General features: G+C 43.4%; 2 protein-coding genes across 2 annotated transcripts; one reads left to right on the top strand and one right to left on the bottom strand.

The window, feature by feature from the left end:
- Window positions 1–1,451: 1,451 nt before the first annotated feature.
- LOC139650665 (zinc finger CCCH domain-containing protein 6) lies at window positions 1,452–10,788 on the bottom strand. Its single transcript, XM_071527407.1, has 12 exons — window positions 10,649–10,788; window positions 7,738–7,975; window positions 7,460–7,579; window positions 7,101–7,353; window positions 6,770–6,912; window positions 6,399–6,527; window positions 6,158–6,272; window positions 5,906–6,015; window positions 5,561–5,793; window positions 5,036–5,457; window positions 4,698–4,892; window positions 1,452–4,601 (listed from the first exon to the last, which is right to left on the bottom strand). Exons 1-12 carry the CDS (start codon window positions 10,732–10,734, stop codon window positions 3,064–3,066), a joined length of 3,582 nt encoding a protein of 1,193 aa, XP_071383508.1. The 5' UTR covers window positions 10,735–10,788; the 3' UTR covers window positions 1,452–3,063.
- A 1,726-nt stretch (window positions 10,789–12,514) lies between these two features.
- Window positions 12,515–23,824, top strand: LOC139650667 (fibulin-7). Its single transcript, XM_071527408.1, has 8 exons — window positions 12,515–12,635; window positions 14,077–14,239; window positions 16,084–16,260; window positions 19,656–19,781; window positions 20,005–20,142; window positions 20,805–20,942; window positions 21,425–21,563; window positions 22,610–23,824. The coding sequence occupies exons 1-8, from the start codon at window positions 12,558–12,560 to the stop codon at window positions 22,980–22,982; spliced, it is 1,332 nt and encodes a 443-aa protein (XP_071383509.1). The 5' UTR covers window positions 12,515–12,557; the 3' UTR covers window positions 22,983–23,824.
- Window positions 23,825–24,398: the final 574 nt, after the last annotated feature.

The raw sequence follows: 24,398 nt of genomic DNA, 5'->3' as shown, positions 1-24,398 counted from the left end.
TTCTTTGCATTATTTGAACTTCCTAACAAATCATTTCCACATCTTTCTCTGTAGGGTGGTGCCACTTCTGCTGCATGCAAAGAAGCCTCTTCCCTCACCTACACCTCCCTGTTTCTAAAGCAAGAAACTGATTGCTGGGACCCCAAGGACAACCGGATTGTCCAGGTGACCAGGACGATGGCTGACAAGATATATTACATGACTCAGTACTTGAGGAAGAAAGGCCCAATACCGGTGATGACCACCAGATGTCATTGTGCTGTATGACCTGTGCCTTCCCAAAGGATCATCTTTTTATTTGCAGTCAGTGTAAGCTACCTCTAAACACAATCATTTCTTCTTCTTTTTCAGAATAAAGAGGCATTTGTCAACACAGCCAAAGATGTGATCTCAAACTGCCAGTCAGTAACTCACTTCATCAGAGGCATTGCCAACCATTGCCTGGATAAACAGTGTACAGTGGAACTCTCCCTCATAGTGGAGCAGATTCTCACTGTCACCAACCAGCTCAACATTATCTCCAGGTCTGCAAGGCTTTATGAACAATAATATGCTTAAATTAGTACAAACTAGACAGTTTTAAGGAAGAAAATAAGACATTTTTTGTTACTGTGTATTCAGTGTCAATGCTGTGACGCCTGGGTGCAAATCATCTGATGAGATCCTAGTGAAGAATGCACAGAATCTACTCCAGACAGTTCTGCGTGGAGTCCACGCTGCAGAGACTGCCTGCATTACGGTAAATCTAACACAACAAACCTAACAAATCTATAATATTATGAGATCTTCCCCATCTACTGTGTGTACAAAGCTTATGGGCATTCAAATAATCTGTTATTTGATGTTCTGTGGAGTGCCTCCTCAGCCATTTTAAGGGCATAATTCTTCTCTTGTGCCAGGGTTTAAGGCAGCCTGAGCCAAATTCAGATGGCGCAGAGGCTGCAGCCCTGTGTTTCCAATGGAAGAGGAACCTCCAGATCCATCGAGCCCAGCAGAACTCCAACCAAGAGACTGACGACCTGGGTCTGAGGAAGACCTCATCCCACCCTGTAGCACCCAGCCTCGCCCCACCAATCCACATACAAGAGGGCTACAAGTGATCGCTTCCCCCTTGGACACAAGCACTATTATCCATGTCTCAAGAAACAAGTAGCCTAATTTTCTGTTTTTTCATCTGACATAATAGTATTAATGTGGTACTTCATTGGCCCTCGTAAGGCAATTCTTTTAATTTGCTCCCCACCCCACCACAGGGAGATCAGAGTGCAGGGTCAGCAACACAACAGCAGCCCTGGAGCTGAATGTCTTGCTCAAGGACACTTCAGTAGGGTGGATGACATGTAAAATTTAGTTTTAGAGTTCATTCATTTCTTCTTCTTTGACAAAATGGTTGATATTTCATCTTTTTATTTAAGATGTGATGGGCATATTAGTGTTCTTAAAATGTTCTTATACAGTATTTGACAACCATAACCACCATACTGACAGACAAAAGAAAGCAATAATCCAATACAACATTCAAAAACACTGCATACATGATACAAAATAAGCATTTAAAATGTGACTTATGAGCACAATAAAAAAGTATATAGCTTAGTCTCTCTTAAACAAGGGTAGCACCACACATTGATAGATACAGAAATGGCCAAATGAAGCAATATTTCTTCTTAGTAGACCTAGAACATTTACCCTTTGTAGCACACATTAACCCATATGAGTTCTTCAACAGTCAACTGTCAATATAAGCTGCTCCAACAAATCACTGAAAACATAGTCACACATATGTATACCAACTATGGCAATGTGAATCAGATAATATTACCTTTCTTCGTGTAAGACGCTGGACTTTTTCAAAAGGTTATTTGCTTGTTTGTAATTATTAAGTGGAAAAAAAAAGTTTAAGTTAGCTTAGTGCTAGTTACATGCAGTGGGCGTCTTGGTAAATGAAAATATAACAATGAAAAATAAATCAAATCACCAATAACCCATAACTACAACTTCAGTTAGCAAGGCCTACTATAGTAACTTTACATCCTCAACAAAGAATTAAGCCCACTTAGAACAAAGAGGTCCAACAAACAGTACAAAACTCAAACAGTCATGATGTAAAATGAGACAACATACCATCTCAGGTAAGCAGGAAACTTGAAATGAACCTTCTAAATAGCTAGTGAAACACTTACACAAGCAATTTGAATTGTGAAACGGAAAAAGCAATCTTGTACCCAGTGCTACAGGCTTTTCAGACAAGGACCTAATGAAAACACTACAGTCTCTTAGTAACATCAGCACATGTAGCTGGTTGCCCTTCTGGCAAGCATAAATAACACCTGTAGTGATTCTCTTTTGTTTCTCTGGGCAGTTCATGTCAGAGGTTGAAAATCACAAACTCATATCAGGGTGTGTGTGGTAGAAAATGTAAATGTTCAAAACTTCCTTTAACCCATTGTGAAATCCCTTATCATAAAAGTGAGCATAAACATAAAAGACCTCATAATATAAAAAGTGTCTTCAAATAAATATTCAAATACAAAATTTTCAAGGGAATTCTTACATGTTTCTGATCTATTACTAAGCAGTATCTCTCTGCATGTCAAATGAATGAATGATCTATTCTACAGAGTTTAGTTTTAATGCCTGGAATTAACCCAGAGTTTAGTAAATAACATCTGGGTCAGTCCATACTGAAAACTGTACAAGTTAATCTGATCATTCAAATTTTCTGAATATTTAGTACATACCATACATTTATGGAAATTAACAACAAGGCCTTAGCACAGTTTCAAAACATGTATTTCCGCATTAATATCATAATGTTGAAAGGAACTATACATTGTGTCTGTGCATATATCCAGCATCTCCATACTGTGAAACTAACTGCAGTATGCAATGTTACAAATGTGTCATGTGCTGGATAGTATGTGATTCTACTGAAGGTAATTTTATATACAGTTTTATATACAGAAATAAATAGATGTATGTAAACCTAACTAAAGATTTGTAGACATGTCTTATTAATATACACATCATATACAACCTTTCTATATTTCCACACTGGAGTGTTTACTGACAGAAAGGGGAGGCAGTGGGATCAAAAGTCTTGAACACATCCTTCAATGTCCTGTCATCTGCCTCCTCCTCAGGTTCCTCCTGTTTTGGTTCCTCCTCCATGGCTTCCTCCTTCTCCTGCTCCTTCTTCTCCTGCTCCTTCTTCTCCTCTGCCTCTTCCTGTAGCCCAGCAGAGCCCTGTCCTCCTAGTTTGGCCTGCCTAGGGTCAGTGTACTGGGGTCGGATCAGCCCTGCCAGTGCCTGGATGGGAAGGTTATGTACTGCAGGGGGTTTGACTGGTGAGGCAGGAGGCACTGTGGGTGTACTGGTGAGTGGAGGCTGATGGGGGGAGCCATCTGAGGCATTGTCTGCACTTTTAGCCTCTTCTAATGAGCCTCTTCGTTGAGTTGGCGAGAGCGATGATGGAGGAGAATTATCTTTCTTAGCAGGGTGTTTCAGAATCCCTGTCTTTTTAGGAGGCTCTGTCTGGTTCTTCTGAGCCTGCTCAGTCTGATTACGGGGATCGTACAGACTGATGCCCCCCAATATTGTAGTGGGACTCTCCAGCCCTCCACCAGAGGAAGCCAGGCGAGGGGCATATGGAGGCAGCTTCTCAGGTTCAGGCTTGGTTCGAGCAGTATGAGGGGAGGAGCCAGCGCTGGTTCTCTGCAGCCTGGGGTCAACAACTCCTCCTCCTCCTCCAGAGGAGGCCTCCTTCTGCACCGGCAGCTTGGAGTCCAGACTTCCCGTGCGTTTGATTCTAGGGTCTAGAGCCTTATGCTGGCGTGGATCTACAGGTCTCTCTGTGGAGGATCGAGACTCCAGGGTCCTGGAGGGCATTCGACACACGCCTTCCTTCAAACGGGCAGCTGCCATTCTGGGGTCGATGGGTGGAGGGGTGGTGACAGGGGGATGGTCAGGCAGACTTGTGCGGTTCATCTGAGCATCAGCAATTAGGGGGGGGAGGGGCAAGTTGATGGAGTGCTCTTGTTTGGGCACCAAGGAGGGGATGAGATCCTCGGGGGCCCATACCACTGTTTGAGCAAAGGCTGGCCGTTGGAGTATAATGTCCACCCGAATGTGACTGAACTGCTTTAGCTGGCAACGGGGGTCCCGCAGCACCACCCCGGGGCTGGCATCTAACGGGATGAGGGCAGCTCTGTCCCTTAGCTCCCTCTCTCCTTCCTCATCCTCCTCTCCAGTAGGGGGCTTATGAGAAACTGGGTGGTTTTGCTGGCGATAGGAGCTTGGTTCCACAGGTCTCACCTTCCTGGGGTCCCTAGCGAGACGTGGGTCCACAGCTCCATCTGGCTCCTTTTTCATGTCTGGGAGTTGCTGGCGTGGGTCTGTCTTCATACGCGGGTCACTGGGTGGGGCCCTCTCCTTCAGTAGCCGAGGGTCACCCATTGCTGGAGCTGCATGGGCAGGCTGCAGGGGCTTGGGCTGGGACTGTTGTCCCTGGTGCATCTCATTCTGTTTCTTCAGAGATTTAAGAATAGATGAAACACAGCTCCCATCCTCCTCATCGCTTGAGTACCAGTTTGTAGTTTCATCTGTAAAAAAAGGTTAATCATATGTAAATGTCCTATCGGAGCACTTTTGCAAGGTATCATCTGTGTGTCAGTGCCTTGTCACACTTGGACACTCACCTCTGTTTGCACTGTTATCATCCTGGCCCTCCACCCTCTGCGGCTCAGTCCCCTGCGGTTGTGACTGTTGCTGCTGCTGCTGCTGGGTCAGGTGTAAAAAGAGGGCTTTCTGTACTGCAGGTGGTAAAGACTGCACCTGCGACTCAGCACCCATCTGCTGCTGGAGGTTCTGTATGAAGGCCAGACTGGGGTCTACTACATTGAGAAGACATGGAGAGGTACGAAAACAAATTACACATTAATCTATAGCAATTTTAATAAACAAAAAGAATCCTAGGAAATAAGACTAATGGATATTATTAATTTTAACTTCTACACCATATTAATGTGATACTAACCTCCTTGACCCATGGCCTGGTTTCGGAGGAAATTGCTGAAAAACTCTACTGGGTTCTGGCCTAAAGATGGAAATGGGAAGAGGCTCTGTAGCATCTGCAGATCTGGCATAGGTGGGAATGGGGGCCTCTGCATACTCATCTGAGGGTTGATATTGGGTCGGTTCCCATGGAAGGGGGGGGGTTGTCCAGGGGGGGGTGGGGGCTGCATTGGAAATCCATGAGGTGGGTGCTGTCCCGGGGGACTCTGTGGCATGGGTGGCCCTGTAGGGTGACCCATAGGACCAGGTGACCCAGGTGGAGGAACAGGAGGAGCACTGGTGCCTGAAGGCATCACAGCTCCGCTCTGTGTGTCCTCTGTGCCTCCACTAAATTGGTTGGGGCCTTCCCCCTGACTCTGGGCTCCAGAAGAGAAGTTGGTTCCACTGGAAAAATACAGTACCCAATCAGATAATGTAGAGATGAAGCTAAGCTCCAAGCATTCTTTAAGACTTTGATTAGAGTTTGATCACAAATTATTTCAGTTACCTCAGAGCAATTTTTTGTGCCAGATCTACAGTAGGTTGAACCTTGATTTCAAACAGAGAGGGGATCTTCTTCCCCGCTTGGCCAGAGGCTGCATCCGGAGGGCTGCTGTGTCCCGGGGTAGGCAGCAAACCCACCCCAGGAGGAGGCTTTGGAAGCGGGGCGATGCCCTGCTTCCTCAGGTCCTCCAGCTCCAACTCATCCTCATGGGCATTCTCCTCCTCAGTGTTAATTATCTGAAAGGTGTCAGAAAGCAAAATATGACAACTGTTGATCTTAGAGCCAAGGGTTTCTTGGCATAGAGGTGTTAAAGATCCTAATCCAACTCTATGAAACATTTTGTCTTACCTTATCAAGCAACTCTTTGGTCACATCAGTCAAAGCCTCGTGCGAGAACTTGCAGTTGTCCCCCTGATAACATTTGGCTCCTGTATGAAAGAACTTGCACGGATATTCATGTGCAATCACAGGTTAAGGAACAGAATGAATTCAGGTATAATGAGATCAAAATGGCATTTAGCCATTTCAGTTAATTATGATGTTTTTCTATGATGCGATTAGACAACTCACAATCACTTGCTTGCCATTAATGAAGGATATTGTGCATGTAAATGCAATTGTCTCCTTTACTGCAGTATCCTTGGAGGTAGAATTTACAAAGCTCCTTTTTCTTATCTGGTACGACAAGCTCATGTTCAAACTTACACTGTTCCCCCTGAATAGAGACAAAATTAAGTCAATTAGTCATTTTCAGTAAAGAAATGAATCATTTTTTGTATTATTTTAGCATAAATAGGCTTATGTTATTATACCAAGCTCAACTGCATTAGTGCTATTGTACCTTGATGCATCGACCCTCGAGGAAATATTTGCAGATGTATCTACCATTGTGTTCAACCGTGTGTTGATTGATAAACTCCTTGCTCATGATTGGCCGTTTCTTCTGAAAACCAGAAGAATTTTTTCCTTCCTATGGACACCAAAGAAAAAATAGGTTTTATTCTTATGTCTTTTCACCTAACTGATGGATTAATACACAGTAGTCTAAAACTAAACAGTCCAGTCAAAAGCTTAAGCACTGCAGCAGTGAAAATGTGTGATATGAAACCCTTATTACATTGTGGTTGAGTCAGCAACTAAAAAGACACACTAGCTAACTGTCCCATTACTAACACTTTTGACTATATATGGGGAGGCAGTAGTGCTTCTTACTGTTGTTATGTCCTCCATGCACTGGTCTCCTCCTCGGCCTCGTCCACGTCCGCCCCAGCTCTTGCCCTTTAGCTTCTTGTTCTTGTTGAGCATCCCGCGTCCTCTGCCTGGTCCGCCCCCTCTGCCCCTCCCCCTCTGTCCAACTGAAGAAAACATTTTGGTGGAAGTGATCAATTTCAGTGTAGCTTTTGTCTTTGTATTACAGAACATTTTGTTTACTAAATGTATTAAGGCATTGGTTATGGCTCTTCTTATCACATAAAACACAAAGGTTGATCATTTCAATCGATTAGTTATGTGAAAAACAAATAATTTGAAAATGCATTCATACACTGGTGTTGTTTCTGCAGCCCCCTCATATTGCCTCTCTTCATCTGGTCCTTTGCATGGCGTCCCTTTCCCTGACCCATGGAGCTTGAGTCTTTCGACTGCTGATACTCTGACATCTCATCTGTGTAGTCGTCCTCCTCTCCTTCATAGTCGTACTTGTCATCGCTGTAGTCGCTGTACTTGTCAAAGTCGCCACTCTTGTGCTGCGGGGACTTCTGCGAATTGCTGTGGCCCCCCTTTGAATCCCGTCCATGCTGGCAAGTCGACAGTCAATCCAAAAGAGAGAGTAATGTCACACAATAATGTCTCATTTACGTGCGTGAGTATTAAGATCCAACATGTCGGTGGAGAGGAACTCACCTGAGAAGACTGGCCATCGGACTCTCGGCTGGATCCCTGCTTCCTGTTTTTGGGCCTTTCTGGGCGGTCGTAGTCGGAGTCGTAGCTGTCAGAGCTGGAGCTGCTGGAGGGGGAGTGGTGCTGACAGGAGGACAGAGGGAACAGAGGGCTGTAAAACGGCTTCATCAAAACATTGAAGTGAATTTACTATTAGTCTAAATAGTTCACATGCATACCCTCATTACAGTCACAGTGATATTAATTTGTAATAACAAGCTGAATGATGGAACCAGGCTTACTTTCTGTCTGTCACGTCTCCTCCTTTTGGACCTCCTCTTCTCTCTTGTCTTTTTGTATCTTTTTCTGGAGTGCCTGTGGGCCTTGTCCTCTTTCTCTTTGCCTTTATCCTTTTCCCTCTCCTTTTCCTTCTCTTTCTCCTTTTCTTTGTCTTCATTCACCTCCTTAGCTTCTTTGTTTTCTTCTTCAATTCCAATCCCTTCATCATCTATTTCTCCATCTTCCAATTCGCCATCCTCTCTATAAAAAGAGGGAAATGGTGAGTATCAGTCTAGAGGAATATATATTTTGTCTGCTTCAGTTGCAATTAAAATGGTTTCTCACTACATAAGCAAAACAGCTAGTGGTCAAAATAACCCAGAATTACTTGCTGCCACGCTAAGATAAGAACCAACATATCAAATTATACTAAAATTAACTTTCATAATTTCCTTCTCTTCATTTGGAACAAAATAGAGAAAATCATGCCAGGCAGTTTCCTAAACACCGGAGGCCTTTCCTGTGCTAAAACCACTGTCAATTATTCAAGGCTAAGTTTTTATTTCCTGTGAACCAATGTGGTTATTTTATGGAAATCAAATTAGATTCACCCTCAAGTTGACTAAAATCTATGAAAATTTATTGGAAAAGCAAAAATATTTCCAGGCTATCCAGTTACTTTACATAATGATGGATTGGAGTCAGAGGGGGCTTAGGTGTGATTTAGGCAAATACATGTTGCCAAGTCAAAGGTTTTAATAGGCTCTACAATGTGCCAAAAGATCATAGTTACTATCAGGACTATTATGAGTAAAGTAGCAAAATACGTTTTAAATTAATTTCAATAAGAAGGGCATATTTTGGCTCTCCTTTAAAGTTAGTCAAACCTACTTACAGCCATCTGGCTCAAGGCCTCAGTACTACAGTTCCTGAAGGACCTGGCCAAAGAAATTATAACACAAAATGAGAATAAGTGTTTGATTTGGTGACCAGAAAATCTTTGTTGGATTGTCCAGTAGCCTACTGGAGGCTAGGGTACAGTGCAATTATAGGTAATAGACACAAGCATCTGTTATTGAGATAATTAGGGGATCATTACAGTCTGGGACACAGCAATCATAATCTGGAAGAACTGGGACTTTCTTTTAAATTGCTTACTGAAGCTGCCATAACTGTTCTATGCCACAATGTCTGCTGAGGAGTCAAAATATAACTGAGCAGGTGGAGTGAGTACTTTAAACACATGCTGCTTTTAAAAACTGTCATATTTAAAACAGGGATGGGGTGGTATATCCATGAAATTATTTAGCAGGTGGTTAAGTGTTGATTATAACAGCAAAGCTTGGTGGTTAAAGGCATGTAAAGGCATGCTTTTATAGCAGTTGGTCCAAATCATGCATAGAATGGGTGTGATTATCTAAAACTGGGATCAACATAGATCATAGCAGATGGTCAATTCAGAACAGCTGTAAGATAAATTAAAATTAAGTATTTCATGCAAAAGTATACGCTTGAAATTTTATCCAAAGAAACAACACTCCATGTAAAATCACTTCCCGTCAATATGACAGTATAATAAATTACGCTTTCAGTGTTGGCATTTTCTTTATAAAAAGTAATGACAGCTGCTTTAAAAAAAATATGGGGCAGGTAGCAAAGTGAAATAGAAACACCATGAAATGGGAAAGTATGTCCTCCAACAGACCCACATGTCTGTCTCACAGATACTGGCTATCCGTTAGGATCCTGACACCACAGCAGTACCCAGTGCAGATCAACCTGAGACCTGGCTCACTGCACTGTTAGTTCAGTTAAGCAACAGACATATCAAGATTAAATACAAAAAGTTTGCCAACTCCAATATATTGCATTTACATTAAGAAACTCTGGCCTCTGTGTGATAATCATGGACCAAACTGAAGCTTAATGATACACAAAAGCAAATCCCTTTGGAAAAACAATTACAGTAAACGTATACTATTTTTATAGGGATGATAATATCACAAAACTGTAAGTCGCTGTCCAGTGATGCCATAAGAGATAAACAAAAATAGCATAAACTACAATGCGGTCACAATAAACTCACTATTGAGTAACCACTGTCACACTATAAATCCCAGTATTGAAGTGACCTTTCGTTAGGGATACGCTGAATCATTTTTAACACTTCAATCAGTGCTGTACCCCTGTAAGAGGTAGAAAATAGTGTTAGCATGACCAGAATGTGCCATGGAAGGTGTAGACCAGGGACTGGCAACCATGTGCAATGGAAGGCCAAGAGTATGCAGGTTTTTGTTCCAACCTAAGACATCAACAGGTGATTTCACTGATAGTTCCTCCTCTCTGGTTGAAGGCATGCTAATCACTGAAATTACCTGGTGTAGTGTTTGGTTGGAATGAAAACCTGCAGACCCTCGGTCCTCCATGGCCCATGGTTTGAGACCCCTGTGTAAACCAATCACAAGGGCACAGGCATGGCCTTTACTTGCAGCTCAGCTAAAACCCAGCAGCAGCAGCACATTATCACAAGCCTCAGTACCACGAGGTGCCCGATAGGGGGAGTAAAGAGCAAAGGATGGGCGTGGCATACTACATTTTAGTCATTTGCATAGCCTCCTGCAGATGGCAACAATGAAGCCGTGAATTCGTCCCAGTATGACAACAACACAAACGATGAGGTCTCCTATGTCGCATGGAAATGATCATGAATGACTCTTATCAACACGGTGATGTGAAATCTAGGCTATTTTGGACAGCGTTAATCCATTGCACCAAAAGGCATGCAAAGATTTTGTGAGGGGGGAAAAAACTCTGGAAATGTTTCTGCCCTACAATTCATGATTAAAAAAGAAAACAATAACACAAGCATGTAGACCCACAGCACTGAAACGCACAGATGAGCGTATTAAGAATTGCATAAGATAGTTACTCGACCTTTCATCCCCTGCAAGCTCAGAGTCTGTCATGTTTTTGTCAAGAACAGGGGCTGGGGGACTGGAAACAAGGCTCACAGAAGCCATTGGAAAACGGATCTGCCTCCCTTCTCCGGTACAAGAGTGAATTACTCAATCACTCAAGGAGACGTTGGGTTGTGAGAGATGCTGGAAGATTTCAGACTGGAAAAAACTCACGGTGTTACATGTCTCGACAGAGACAGTAAACAGACATTCTCCTCTTTCATTTCAATGACGTTTTAACTCAGTGAGCACAGCTTGATACCCCGCTTTGCTAATGTCCCGTCGGTTGACAGCTGCCATGGTGAAATAGAGGATACGGAGGGAGAAACAGACAGAAATGTAACCATTTTCGTTGATTTCAGCATCTTCCTAGGCTTTCTCAACAGGGACATCATCTCAAAATGGCTTCTGAGGTCTGTAGAACATTCCTTGCTAATGTATTCGTCCTCGTATATATTGCCCTATCAGGATCTATCTAACATGGATACAACAAAACCTCGCCAGCAATTGGTCGAACATCGTATCGGGTTTCTCCCATGGAAGCAAACGGCAAAGCCTATTGGCTAAAAGTACTGTCAGTTATTTTCAACATCTGCAACAATGAAGTGTATGAGACGCTCAATGTGTCCTTTGTGAACGTTATTACATTATTATTATTTATGGCCACGTACATAACACCGTTATTAAGGCCCTATATTTACAATATAATAAAAGAGAAGACATTCGTGATTCGCTTCCCCTGCAGTACAGTATTTTTCTGATTTTTCCTCTCAAACGTACATACGCATGTACGCGCGCATCCGCGCGCACGGACTGCCGCCAGACCATCTAGGGATCGCGCGCTCGTTTAGTTTTCAAGTCAGTTCTGCTATTCACCACCAGATGTAGCCCCGACTCTAAAAATGAAAGCCTCACTTTCAAAAGACTATTGTTTATTTGAGCAATACATTGCTTGGAAAAAAGGATTAAAAAAGTAAGAATGCAAATAGGCAACATGTTTTATAGCCTAAAACATTTTATACAGGCTATCTTTCTTGTTTTTGTTTTCATAGATTATCATTTTAAAAAAGTGTTATTTTTTCCTCTTCTGCCAAGCAATGTAGGTATTGAACAGTAGCTAAACAACGTGGTTGCTAAGCGACATAGTATAGGCCTAGGTATGAGTAGTAGTTAATTTCATTTTTTATTTTAATTTATTGTATAGGCTACAAGGCAATTGCGTCCCAGGTGTGAGTTTATCGGCTTCAGCCAATCAGAACAAGTCACTGGAGCTACCCATTTCATAATACATCATCCTACGTCATTATTAAATACATTTGAGAAAGATACCATATCCTAAAGAGACCCGGACATGTTAGACTGTAAGGTGAGGGAACTATAAAAGGACACAATAGTATAGACTAAGCGCTATGTCCGGGGTATGGCTGTGTGTCAGTATAAACAAACACATAAATAGTCTAAATACATTCTAAAAAGTAATCTGCACTGAAATTATAGCCTAGGTTATTTTTCCAAAGAGCCGACTTTATATTGTGACTAACTCGTAGCAGCCTGGGATAGGCAACTGTTACAGAGGAATGAATAATTTAACTTTTTGGGAGTATCGCTGAGTCGGTGGGAGGGATTATTGCTTTAGGAAGCCTAGGTGGCGTGCAGACCTTGAAGGCTAGACCATCCAACGGCGCAGTCAGATACAGATAAGGGGCCGCATCTCTGTATCACAGGCACCTGATGAGCATCCTCTCCCTCCGGGATCCAGCGGACGGAAACTCACACGAGATCTGCAGTTCTCTTGGATTGTCATCGAAACAGAAGAAGAACTAAATCTTGGAGGAAAGAAAACTAATAAGGAACACTATTACATTATTATCACTGGACTTTCAGAGATGGCACTGTCTCTTCAACGCAGCTGTTTGCTTTTGCTGTGTGTGGCAACAATCCACAATAGTCAGGCTGTTGTTCAGGTAAGTAGCCTTTACATCAGTTTGACTAACAATTGACTTGTCCGACGTCCGCAATAACATGTGGAAAACAGGCCCACTGAAGTGTTTATATGTCACTCTGCCAGACTGAAAAATCTGGCCAAGCTGAATATATTGTAGCCTATGATTTGGAGTTATTCACATATTCTGTGCAAAGTTAATAGCCAAATGATACACTGATATAAAGAATGCCACACACACACACACACACACACACACACACACACACACACACATTGTGAATTATTTTTGGCAGATATAGCTCATTATGCAGACTTCATCTAATAGCCTACTGGCTGTATGAATAATCTGTATGAAAAAGTTGTCAGCGTAAACTGTAACTGTAAACTTTGAAAGGTGTGTGATGAACACAGCAGCCTGTACACTTTCCACTGTAGAAATTATAGGATACCTTTTGGCATTTGCAAAAAAAGTTTTATTGTAGCATCTGGATATGAGTCTCCTCTTGTCTTGTCAGCTGGTGGCATTTCCCCTTTGCCTGGGGCGTGTAGAGGGAGCAGAGCACTGTTCTGACTAGTGGACAGGTCTCAACTATGTGCACAATGAATTTTCATTTCTCACATCTTGAAGCTAGTTGTTATTGTACAAATCCCCCTTAACGCCAGGGCAAGAATTTAAGGTATGCTGCTTTTGAGATATTTTTTCCAATGAGCATGTGATTAATAAACTTTTCTGAAGGGATTAGAGGCTCTTTCTCTGAGGAACTTTGTAATGGCTTATCGAGCCTTTGCGCTCAAGTAACTGCTCACGGCACCCATGCTATTTTGAATACAAAGCCTGTCCATTCAGGATTTGTTATCCAATGAGCCTGTGCCTTCCTACTGCCATGCAAAATATACAGAGGACCAGCATTTTGGACTTAGGTCCCACTGACATCTGCCAGACAGCTTTTGTCCAGCTGTGTCTGCCACTGGAGTTGGGGTAGTAAGTGAAGGGGAGGTGTGGGTGGGAGTGGGAGTGGGGACAGCAGAAAGAGAGAGGTGCATGGTGTAACGTCTCACATGTGAATGCCACGAGGTCTAGGGGGGAGTGGTAGAAAGCAATGCAAAGGATAATTGGGTTGTGAAAGAAATCAGGGTGGATCATTGTATAATGAAGGTATAGAAATGTTGTCCGGGTTGGGAATGAAACTACTTTAATGTGGAGGAAAGCTGAAGGAATGTCAGCTTTGTAACCATAACCACCATGTACCCACCAGTAAGCTGGATTTAGCTTTGATTACATCAGACTCCGCAGCTGCACTTTAATGTATTTCACCTCCCATGTTCCATATTTTATGACTGTTGAACTGAGGTAATTTTTGGTCCTATGCTCGTTTTCATGCTGGCAAATCGCTGCATTTTAAATGGTTTTGCCAAGAGTCTTTTTAACTGTTTGCATAATATACTGCTTATATTCACAGAACTGCATGGATAAGCACCAGGTGGTTGGGGTGCTCCGTCAAATGGAGAAATTTCTGAAGGGCCAAGAGATGCGATTCACAGAAGGTATCCGCATCATGAAGTCCAAGCTGGCGGCTCTTCAGAACTCCGTCTCAAAGCTGCCACAAGCAGACCAATCAGCTGGTGAGTAATAAAAGGACGACACATATGATGCACCACCATCACCATTATCATCATCATCATCAGCTTCTCTTCTTCTTGTCAAAATATGATATATCGTGAGCTTGGAACTGTAAGCTTCTATCTGACATATTTTTAATAAAATTGAGTTATTGACGTATTCATGATCTTTGAATGTTATTTTATGGCTGTGCGGTGTGGGGTTAAATATTTAAAAAGATAGAAAGTACATGTCAGTTTTGCCAGATGGTACAGTGTACCAAATCTTTGATGCTCAGTATCTCAGAACTGCACTCCACCCAGATAGAAGCTTATAATTCCCAGCCCACGATATGTTAAGATATCCTCCATTTTAAAAAAGTGACACATATTCTCGCAAAATGACTGATGGCACAAAACTGACACAAATTACAGTATGGCATTGTGACAGTCTGGATCCAGTATGTTTTAGAGATATGGTGTGTTAAACTTGATTTATGTCCAAAGTGGATATACTGTACTGTATAGCATTACGAAATTAACTTTTCAATTATAGGCGATGAATTGTTCATCTGATCAAGCCATCAACATCTTCGTGTAGCATTTATTTAGTATGTAAATAAATCTCAATGTTGACTGATATTATAGCATCCCGTACTTTGCTGATCTTCATGGTAGAACAGGTTCCTTACACGTTCATGCATGATATGACACCATGATTCTTTGAGGTGGGTGGTGTTTAGTTCAGTGAATGACTGCAAAGTTGAAGTTATAGAAGATTCCAAAATATCAAATTTATAGCATGTTTAGAACATTCAGTTGTTTGATCTTATGGTTTTTGCTCAATGACAGCAGTATTTAGATTTGGAAAGCCAGAGGCTTCTGCTATTATGGGATCATATGCTCATCCAACAGAGCAGGGCCCTCTCAGTTACAGAGCTCAGCACTTGACAGGCAACTTAAGAGGAAGTGGAAATGTGTCGTTTGGCAGCAGGCACCGAGGCCAATGGACATTTGTTGGGGATGGACCAGTGCAGTCCATAGCTCTGTGGACAGTTCTTGGCAGGAAAGGAAGAAGCTGATATTCTTCATCCACAGCAATAAAGGCTCAACAAAATGAAATAGACAAGAGTGAAAATATTCCACCCACCCATTTAAATGGTCAGTATTTGCACGAGGCGAATATTATCTAAATGATGCATTGTTCATTCTCAAAAAAGCATTTTGTCCCATTACCCCATCCCCATGCAAATTAACAATTTAGCATAACCAATAAATATAAATTCTATGTCCTCCCCCATATACAATATATACAAGAAAGATATTGCACAAATCCATATCCACATATTGACATACCGTATGTTGATTGTTCAGTTAGGATATTGCCCCGGTTAACACTGCTTACACTATACTGAGATATTGTGCATAATGACATAATGACATATTACACATAATGACAAGTTGGCATGTTGACTTATCAACCAGCATGTCAAGTGTACTGATGGTTGTATTCACTTGTAGTCAAAGAGGCAGGAAAGGGTTTTTTAACATCCTCCTAGTTGGCTAAGGCATTCGCTTTCCTCAAAGACAAACAACATTATAATATAAGAATGGAATTCCAAAGCATGCAATATGATGTCTTGGATTAACCATAGCATAACATTTGACTGCTCCGTGCGGGTATTATTCTGCCTCATGAAAATGGCCAGTTCTCTGCTGGATTAAATGAAGCATTTGGACCGTCATTTCCCATGAAGGCTCTCCATTGCCCAGTGACACGTGTATATCCCCAGGCAGAGAATGCCAGAGGATGTAGGGAGGCTTACTCCGCATGTGACCGACCTCCCTCCCTTTTCTCTCTCCCACAGCTCCTACCACCTGCCCCTCCCTGGAAGCCCCTACCCATGGAAGGAAGTTTGGCTCTAAGTATTTTGTGGGACATGAGGTCCATTTCACTTGTTCCCAGGGCTACCACCTTGTCGGTCCTGGGACACGTGTTTGCCAGGACAATGGCAGCTGGAGTGGCGTCAGTGTCATCTGTAAAGGTAGGCCCTACTGTGTTTGTCTCTAATTCACTTCAAAGTTTGTATAGCAAAATGGAGCAATGTCATGCACATTAAAGACAGGCGATGATTGATGGTCATTAAAGTTTTGTGCAATTTACCAGCTATAGTTGAAAAACAACATGCCACAAACCCTCACTTTTAACTATTGTGCGAGAGGAGGGACTTGTTAGTATTAGTAACAACTGAATAAGGAGAGGAATGCAGTCTCACTTCAGTTGTGTTTCTATCATAGGATTAAGAACTGTTTACCCCCCCCCAATACACACACACGCTCATCCACTCAGCTTGTATCCATTGCCACCTCTCTATGAATTGGTGGAATGCCTCGGGCCAGGACTGCTATGTCTGCGCATTATTCAGCCTGTTGAGGAAAAATCCCCACAGCCATTCAGGATGACCTTGGCTCAGCAGCCCCTGAATGCCAGGCTGAAAGAGACAGCAGCCCGTGAGCCCAGAGGGGCTCCTCGCACAAACAGATAAGACAGGCAAAGAAAAGGGCCATTCTTTAGGGTGGCTGGAGCTCCTAGCCACACTGAATGAAGCCCTCGTTAAAATGGCATTAAATGTCTTGGAACACAGAAAAACACCTGTACTGCATTCCACTGTGGGGTGCCTTCCCCTCTGTGTTTCTGCTGCTCATGAACAGAGGTGGTTGGGCTACTGTAAGATAATCCCCCCCCTTGCTCATGTTTCCCTGGTTCTTTGACAGGGGTCCCGCTGGACGGGGTTAGGTCCACACATTATACCGAGACCATGGTCCGATAGCACACAAGTATGCTAAGCATGCTATTGATAGCTCCTTCAGCCTTCACCAGTGGCACTCTTCCAGAAATTCCAAGCGGCACACTCAGTTGTGCCTCAAATGTGCATAAGTTTGTTGATGTTCACGGGTAAAAACAACACGAAAAGGCTCAACCCTGCACAGTATTATCTCTGTGCTTCTTTTTAAGCCAAAAGGTCTAAATTTAGTCTTGCTTAAAAAGCACTATTGATAGAGTGTGAAAAACTTTGATGTCAAATAGAGTTTAAAAATATCCAGGAGAGTGAAGTGGGCCTTTACATGTTATACTCCTGTGGCGGCCCCCGGGGAAGCCAAATAAACAGCAGTGGGATTGGTGGTCATGCAATATACAGTGGCCTCAGACCTGAAGCTCAGGCAGTGGTGGGTGCTTCATAACTTTTTGCACATCTGCCGACCTCGGAGAGCTGACTACACAAACAATGATGACAGGGCATGTTGTGCTATTTGTCCATTTTTTCCCTAAACTCAGCAGACAGAACAGGTTTAGAGCAGTGAAAGGATTGTCTCCCAAATCTGTAGTACCGTCTTGCTTTCTGTTGTTGGTCAACAGTTTGCAATAGTTCTGCATCTCTTTTTAATGAGTAGGTTTCGTACGGGGTTAGAGTCCATAATTACATCACATCTTTCTTTACAGCCACTGTTTGACCACAATTAATGGAAAATGTTCAAGGTTTAAATGGTGCAGAACAGGGTAATGTTTATGATTAAAAGCTAAACATTTGCAGATGAATGAATGGATCTGTGCTCTAAGCATGCTGAGATGTCTCTGTTCTGCCATGTGGGAAATATTTTACCCAGCTCCTTTTGCCCCATACTGCTCTCCTCTTATTGCTCTCACAATCAAAGGCATTTACAGTAATACCAATGAATTTCCACGGGTTGAGGGTGGAGGCCATAACAGCTCTTGTAAAGTAGTACGAGTGAAGTTAGTGTGAGAACCTGAGTGGAATCGCTATAAACCTGAGCCATTTTAAAAGGAAAGGATGGTGAAGGTGTTGACAGCAAACCACTTTGCCTATTCTGCTAATGGAAAACAGCGCTCACAGTGATCTTCCAATAAAGATGTTTGTATGGTTGTATTCTCTTTCCTCTGTGCCACTGCCCCAGGTGGCGTTACATTGCTAGAAGTGTGTGAATAAAAAACAGCGTCTGCATCCATATACTGTAACAACACTGATTAAAACATTTGGATTTCATTTCACTGTCAACAGGGTGATGGATTTTATTTTATTATACTTTTATTAAGATCCCCATTAGCTGCCATCAAGGTGACCATCTTCCTGGGGTCCACAAATGTCAATACAGTACAAATAAAAGGGAAATATTGACTTACTGTTGACTAACTGTGTCCATAAATGACAGTAGCAGTCTCTCATTCTGAAGTATCAGTTATCAAGCCTGGGCAGACCAACTGTCATCGCAGCCCCAGGTGGATAGGAGACAGGAAGGGCTTACAGAGGCTGATTCACTATTTCTGTATTTTATTACAAGTGACACACTGTCCTCCAATGTTTTTCAGTGGAATCTAAAGGACCTTCACACATACCAGTCTGTCTGATGGTCCTGAACTCTGTTTGGAGAGCCAAATGAGACTCTCTGAATAGTCTCTCAATCGGACATTTTCGCCGATGACCCTACCTTCCCATCATTTTCCATTATACTGATTGATTCTGACCAAAATCTCATCAAGTGCTTCACTATAGAGCTACTTATGTCTTTCTTGCCTGGGTGCACAGCTCTCCAACACAGTCCTATAAGGCCAAGGCTCAAAGCATGTCTTTGTCAACATATTGACACTCACACTGTAAAGAGACATGTATACATTCAATCTTCAGTTTCTCCATGGCAACTTTCACTATTTAGAATACTTCTTAGCCAGGACATTTCAATATTCACTGTCCGTGAAAAAAGAAAACACAAGAGCACTCGTAAGTCTGCACTTTGGGACCACAGACAGACTGATGTTTTGGCGGTAAGCTTTCCTCAGAGCCTATGAGTCAATTTTGAATTGTTCTGGCTAAGAAATATTCTACATTCTCAGTCTAGAGTTGAGCACCTGGACCTCTTTATTTTTCAAGCTTGGCAGAAGCACACTGGGTTCATCATATTATTAGCTGTCCAACATTCACTATTTCTTTTGCAGGACTTTACACAGCAGTGCATGTAGATCGGCAGCTGCAGCTGGCCGGTAAAGAGTACACAAGGAAGTGCTTAAGTAAAGTAATGGCCAAAGTAGCATCAAAACTGTCTGAGAAAGGCAGGACTATCATTTTCAATTTCATTTTTTTTACCAAGATGTCTCATTACAGAGGTGTTGATTACAGAGATTACAGAGAGGGGTTGATTTTTGGAGTGTCTGTTGTCCCTATAGGACTGTATTGGAGAGCCGCACACCCAGGCAAGCAAGATGTAAGCAGCTTGATAGTGAAGCAACTGATGCGATTTTGGTCAGAATCAATCGGTATGATGGAAAATGATGGGAAAATAGGATCCAGATTGAAAATGGAGTTATGCTTCAAGTTCTCAACCAGTACACCACAGTTGTTATGGGAACTCTCTCCCATACCCACAGATGTGAGTGAGTGTGCCAGTAACCCCTGCCAAAATGGAGGTACCTGTGTGGAAGGCGTTAACCAGTACAAATGCACCTGCCCCCAGAACTGGAGCGGCTCTCACTGCCAGCACCAAACCCAGACAGGTCAGTACCACAAAATTAGACTAGAAGGTGATGTATTTGTTACTGATTGGAAGTGAAGGGGGACCACATCATTCGTGGTTATTGGGGGACAACGTGTTCACTGTTGCCTTTTGTCTTGTTATCATTGTTAAGTTTGCAGCTGTGCACGTGTTGCACATGTCCTCATTAGGTTATCACAAGTTGAAGGCTAAGCTCTATCTTTCACATTTCCTCTTGTGTACAGCACCACCTGAGTGGAGTGTAATGAATGACCCCGCATTCAGCCGCAGGCCCCGCTGTGCCAAAGTGGACCGAGCCCAACACTGTAGCTGTGACGCAGGCTTTCACATGAGTGGCACCTCCGACAACAGCATCTGCCAGGGTGAGCCATAATCATGTGATACTTAATTGATCCCAGTAGGGAAATTCTCCTTTTGCTTGCTCCCCTCCACTGGGAGGTCAGGCTCAGCTACAGATCAGCGGACCTGGAGCTGGCAGAGATTCAGTTTCTTGTTCAAAGACATTTCATCAGGGCAGATACCTGCTGTTATGGGGGTTCGCACAGGGGTTCTCTGGTTGATGGGTGGCCTCCCTACTCACTACACCACCTGCTGCTGAAATGACGTGGGCCTAAATACATGAATCTCTCCCTCGTCTAGTGAATTACAAGATCTGAGGTTTCAAATGAGGGTAATCTGTGAAGCAATCTGTCACAAACAAATTAATCCTCTCGAGAGCTCACAAGCTGATTAGTATCCATTTAGGTCACAGTTAAGTTGCTTTTAAGAGACAATTGGTTCAGTAACATTTTGACACCAGAACTGTTCCAAAGATGTCCATGACACTGGACACCTTTGGATTGTCCATAAAACTGCAAAGAAAACCAGATAGAGACATATATCTCTATTGTTTCCTGTATCCTACACATTTCCTCCCTCCCTCTTACTTTTTTATGCACATCCAGTGTTTGCCACGTGCATGGTCATGTGATGAGTGTGTAAGGCACACATGGACATGTACACTTCTTTTTCTCTCCCTTGACAGATGTGAATGAGTGTGAAGTTTACCGGCTGGACCAAGGAGGGAAGCTGTGTGTCCATGAGTGTGTGAACATCCCGGGCTCCTACCACTGCTCTTGCCCCAGCGGCTACAAGTTGCTCCCAGATGGGCGGAGCTGCGAGGGTGAGTGGCAGCAGGGAGCTGAGGACAAAGGCTCATTCACAGGGCCCTGGCCACGGATCAGGCTGGGTCTGTAGCTCCAGAGAGGAATACCTACGGTTTACTCTGCACGATCCATTAGGTCACCACATTTAGGAGGATGGGGAGAGGCTTGGAGCAATGGAGTCCTTAGTTCCTGCAGAGGTGTCTGTCAGCCCCAGACATCGCTCCTGCTTTCATTTGCACCCCTGAAGCTTACAATGCTTGCCAGTGGAATGAATGAGCTCACCCTTTCCCAGCAGAAGGGATCTCTAGGACATGAGGCGTTTGGGGGAGACTAAACTGAAGAACCAAATAAACAATCACAGCATAGCACCCCCTGCTCAGACTGTGGTAACCAGGAAGCAGGGAGACAGCCAGGCGGGTAGAAAACTGTCTTTTCTCCTTTCCACTCTCTCTCTCTCTCTCTGCTTATTCTTACATGCCTTCGCTGTTTTGTCTTCCAGATGTGGATGAATGTTTAAGCCAGCAGCACAACTGCAGTCGAGGGACAACTTGTATCAACATGGGGGGAGGCTTCCAGTGTGTCAACCCGGAGTGCCCCCGTTCTCACGGCAACATTAGCTACGTCAAGACGTCTCCCTTGTGAGTGGATATACCCCAGTTTGTCCCGTTTGTCTGTCTGTGCGTACCTGGGTTCATCTCTCTGTAAAAATAAATCAGGATCATATCTTCATTGTCATCAGCTTTAAGTTTCCCTTTGCATTGCAAATCATAGACACAACTTTGACGGTGGCGGAGCCTAAGGGCTGGACAGACGTATCATTGGAGAGATGCCCTTGAGCAAGGCACTAAAGCCCCAATTTCTCCAGTGGAGCAACTTAATGGCTAATAGTACAACTGTGTGTAACTGTAGTGAAGCAAGGCGTTCCTGACTACGAGCATGCACGCTCAACAAAACCTCCCTGGATGATGTTTTTCTCTTTTAAAACTGGACTTTCTACAGCCTTTCTGTCCCTGCCAAACGATCAGAGACATTACAACTTCCAAGCACTCTTGGCCTCATTCTAACAGTATATTTGCCAGTCATCGGCAAACTGCCTCATTTAAGGGCATGAAATGTAGCTCTGTCTGCCCCTACTGAACCATCAATGTGGTAAAATACTGCTCCGCTGCCAGCAGTGGATGAACAAATGTTATGGCGAAAACTTGAAAGAGGAAATAAAGCGGGGAATCGAGTTAGACAGTTTATGTGAGAGGGGAAGCAAGATAGTGAGCTGCAGGGTCTGAGAGTATGCAGAGGAGACGGAGGGCAAGTTCACAACATGTTGGCACAAATGTCATCTTCTCTCTCTGTTTGCCCCATGTTTCCTGTCCTGAAGTGTGCCGTCCTGCAAAGCAGAAAAAAGTTCACAGCCTGCTATGATGCAAGAATGTAGGGCACTTGACTGATTGGTGTGTGTATGCATGTGTGTGCAAGTCACAAGGAAAGAATTCTGAATACTTTAGCTCTGTATTTATTTTCCCACGGGGATAATTATGTAACCGATTCATGTACCAGGTTTCTCTGTAACAAAATGGCCACGCTGTGTGATGACTAGCTGTCTGGACAAATACACCAAGAATGGCAAACATTTTCCCACTTTGGTCTGCATTGCGGCTCTCATGTTTGCTGTTTTTCTGTCCCGCAGTCAATGTGAGAGAAACCCCTGCCCCATGGACAGCCGCTCCTGCCACCTGGCCCCTAAGACCGTGTCCTTCCACTACCTGTCTCTGCCCTCCAACCTGCAGACTCCGGCCACCCTTTTCCGCATGGCTACCGCCTCCGCCCCCGGACGCACCGGGCCAGACAGCCTGCGCTTCGGCATCGTGGGGGGCAACTCGCGGGGCATGTTCGTCATGCAGCGTTCGGACAGACAGACCGGTGAGCTGATACTGGTTCAGCAGCTGCGCGGGCCGCAGGACATCAGCGTCGACGTGGACATGTCCGAGTACGCCGACCGCACCTTTCAGGCCAAGCACGTGGCCAAGGTCCGCGTTCTGGTTTCACCTCATAACTTCTGAGGACGCTCTTCCGAAGGAGGAAGACTTGAGACAGAAGGACAACGAGGAATGAGGAAGAGTGTATAATGGGCACTGAGTTTAATGATACTGTAACATCTTCCCCTATCACAAATACATTCGTCTGGGCAGCCAGTCGCTGGCGTGCGTTTCCCCAATGGCCAAACATGCTTTGAGGTCTGAAAATCAGTAAAAGAGTGAGGGAGGGAGGAGCCAATCTGTAACAGTTATATTATGAATATAACAAGATATGGCAATAAAACAAGAGCAGTTATACATGGTGTTTGAAGCTGAGACAGTACGAGCTGATGATGTGACTGAGAGTTTGATTGAGTGAGTGATTGAATGTGTGAATAAGATTTACTAGCCAAACGAAAGCAAAACAGCGAGTTGGGATTGATACCATTTTGTTTTGTTGTTGCTTGTATGTCTGTTTTTTGGTCCCATCTTAGATTCTCTGTGTAGCTCAGGAATGGGCCCTGGGGCTGATGCACTGCCCTAGCTTTAATGATGAGAGTCATGAATCCCTATAAGACATTAGTGCTTCTGTGGCTCTAATTTATTGGAAGTATTGTGGCTGGTTTTTACATTGTAATATATGCAGTGTGTTTATCTTCCTTTATATACTGTATATTTGTTTTTTACTGGCTTGCTTTGTTAAAGGAACCATTTATCATACCAGCTAAGGGAGGGTTTTGTAACAGTAGATGCAGTACTGCACCTGGGCATTTTTCTTCTATTACTCATATTCTGTATGTTATCAATACATTGTGTAATTATACTCGAATCAAAAATGATTTGGCAAGCAAGCCAATGCACTACACAATATATCTGGTATTTTAATTAGTCTCTGCATAACTGCTTTTCCTTAAGTGAAATAAAGTCAGTCTAATATTTCAGTGTTTGTTAGAACTGTCTTACTTGATGTTAAACAGTGTGCTATCAAATATCTTTGTGATAATAGTTGTTTTCATTCTACATTATACATCCATTACGAATGCATTTTAATGACTGAATGGCAAACTAATTAATAGCTCCCATTTGAAATTATAATCAAACACTGGAGCACATTCAGATGAGTGGTTAAAGGATGGTTAATGTTCACCACATGTGCTCTCCTGTCATCCTCTGCTCTGTCCTGCTCCTCTCACGTCTCCATCCAGGGGTTTAGATTGTAATAAAAGATCAAAAGAGCTGCATGCTACTAGGAGGGAGCGGGTGGTGAGGAGCGAAACACATGACAATGAAAATGTGTGACAATGTGTGCTGCCTCACTTCCTTCAGTAATCATGCCACTAGCTCACACTGCAGCTTTTGTTCCAAGCTCGTGCTCAGGCTGTTTGATGTTCACATGTTTCAGCCATTTCTGAGGCAGAAGGATATTGCTGGGGACAATTGGAGAGCGCTCAGCGACATAAC

Source organism: Centroberyx affinis, unplaced genomic scaffold, assembly GCF_046629955.1.
Source record: "Centroberyx affinis isolate AG114_WGS23_722 - 3 ecotype Tasmania unplaced genomic scaffold, CSIRO-AGI_Caff_v1 ptg001528l_1, whole genome shotgun sequence".
In the NCBI taxonomy this organism is placed as follows: Eukaryota; Metazoa; Chordata; class Actinopteri; order Beryciformes; family Berycidae; genus Centroberyx; species Centroberyx affinis.
Note: the sequence above shows the minus strand (reverse complement) of the source record. Positions and strands in the feature narration are given on the sequence as shown.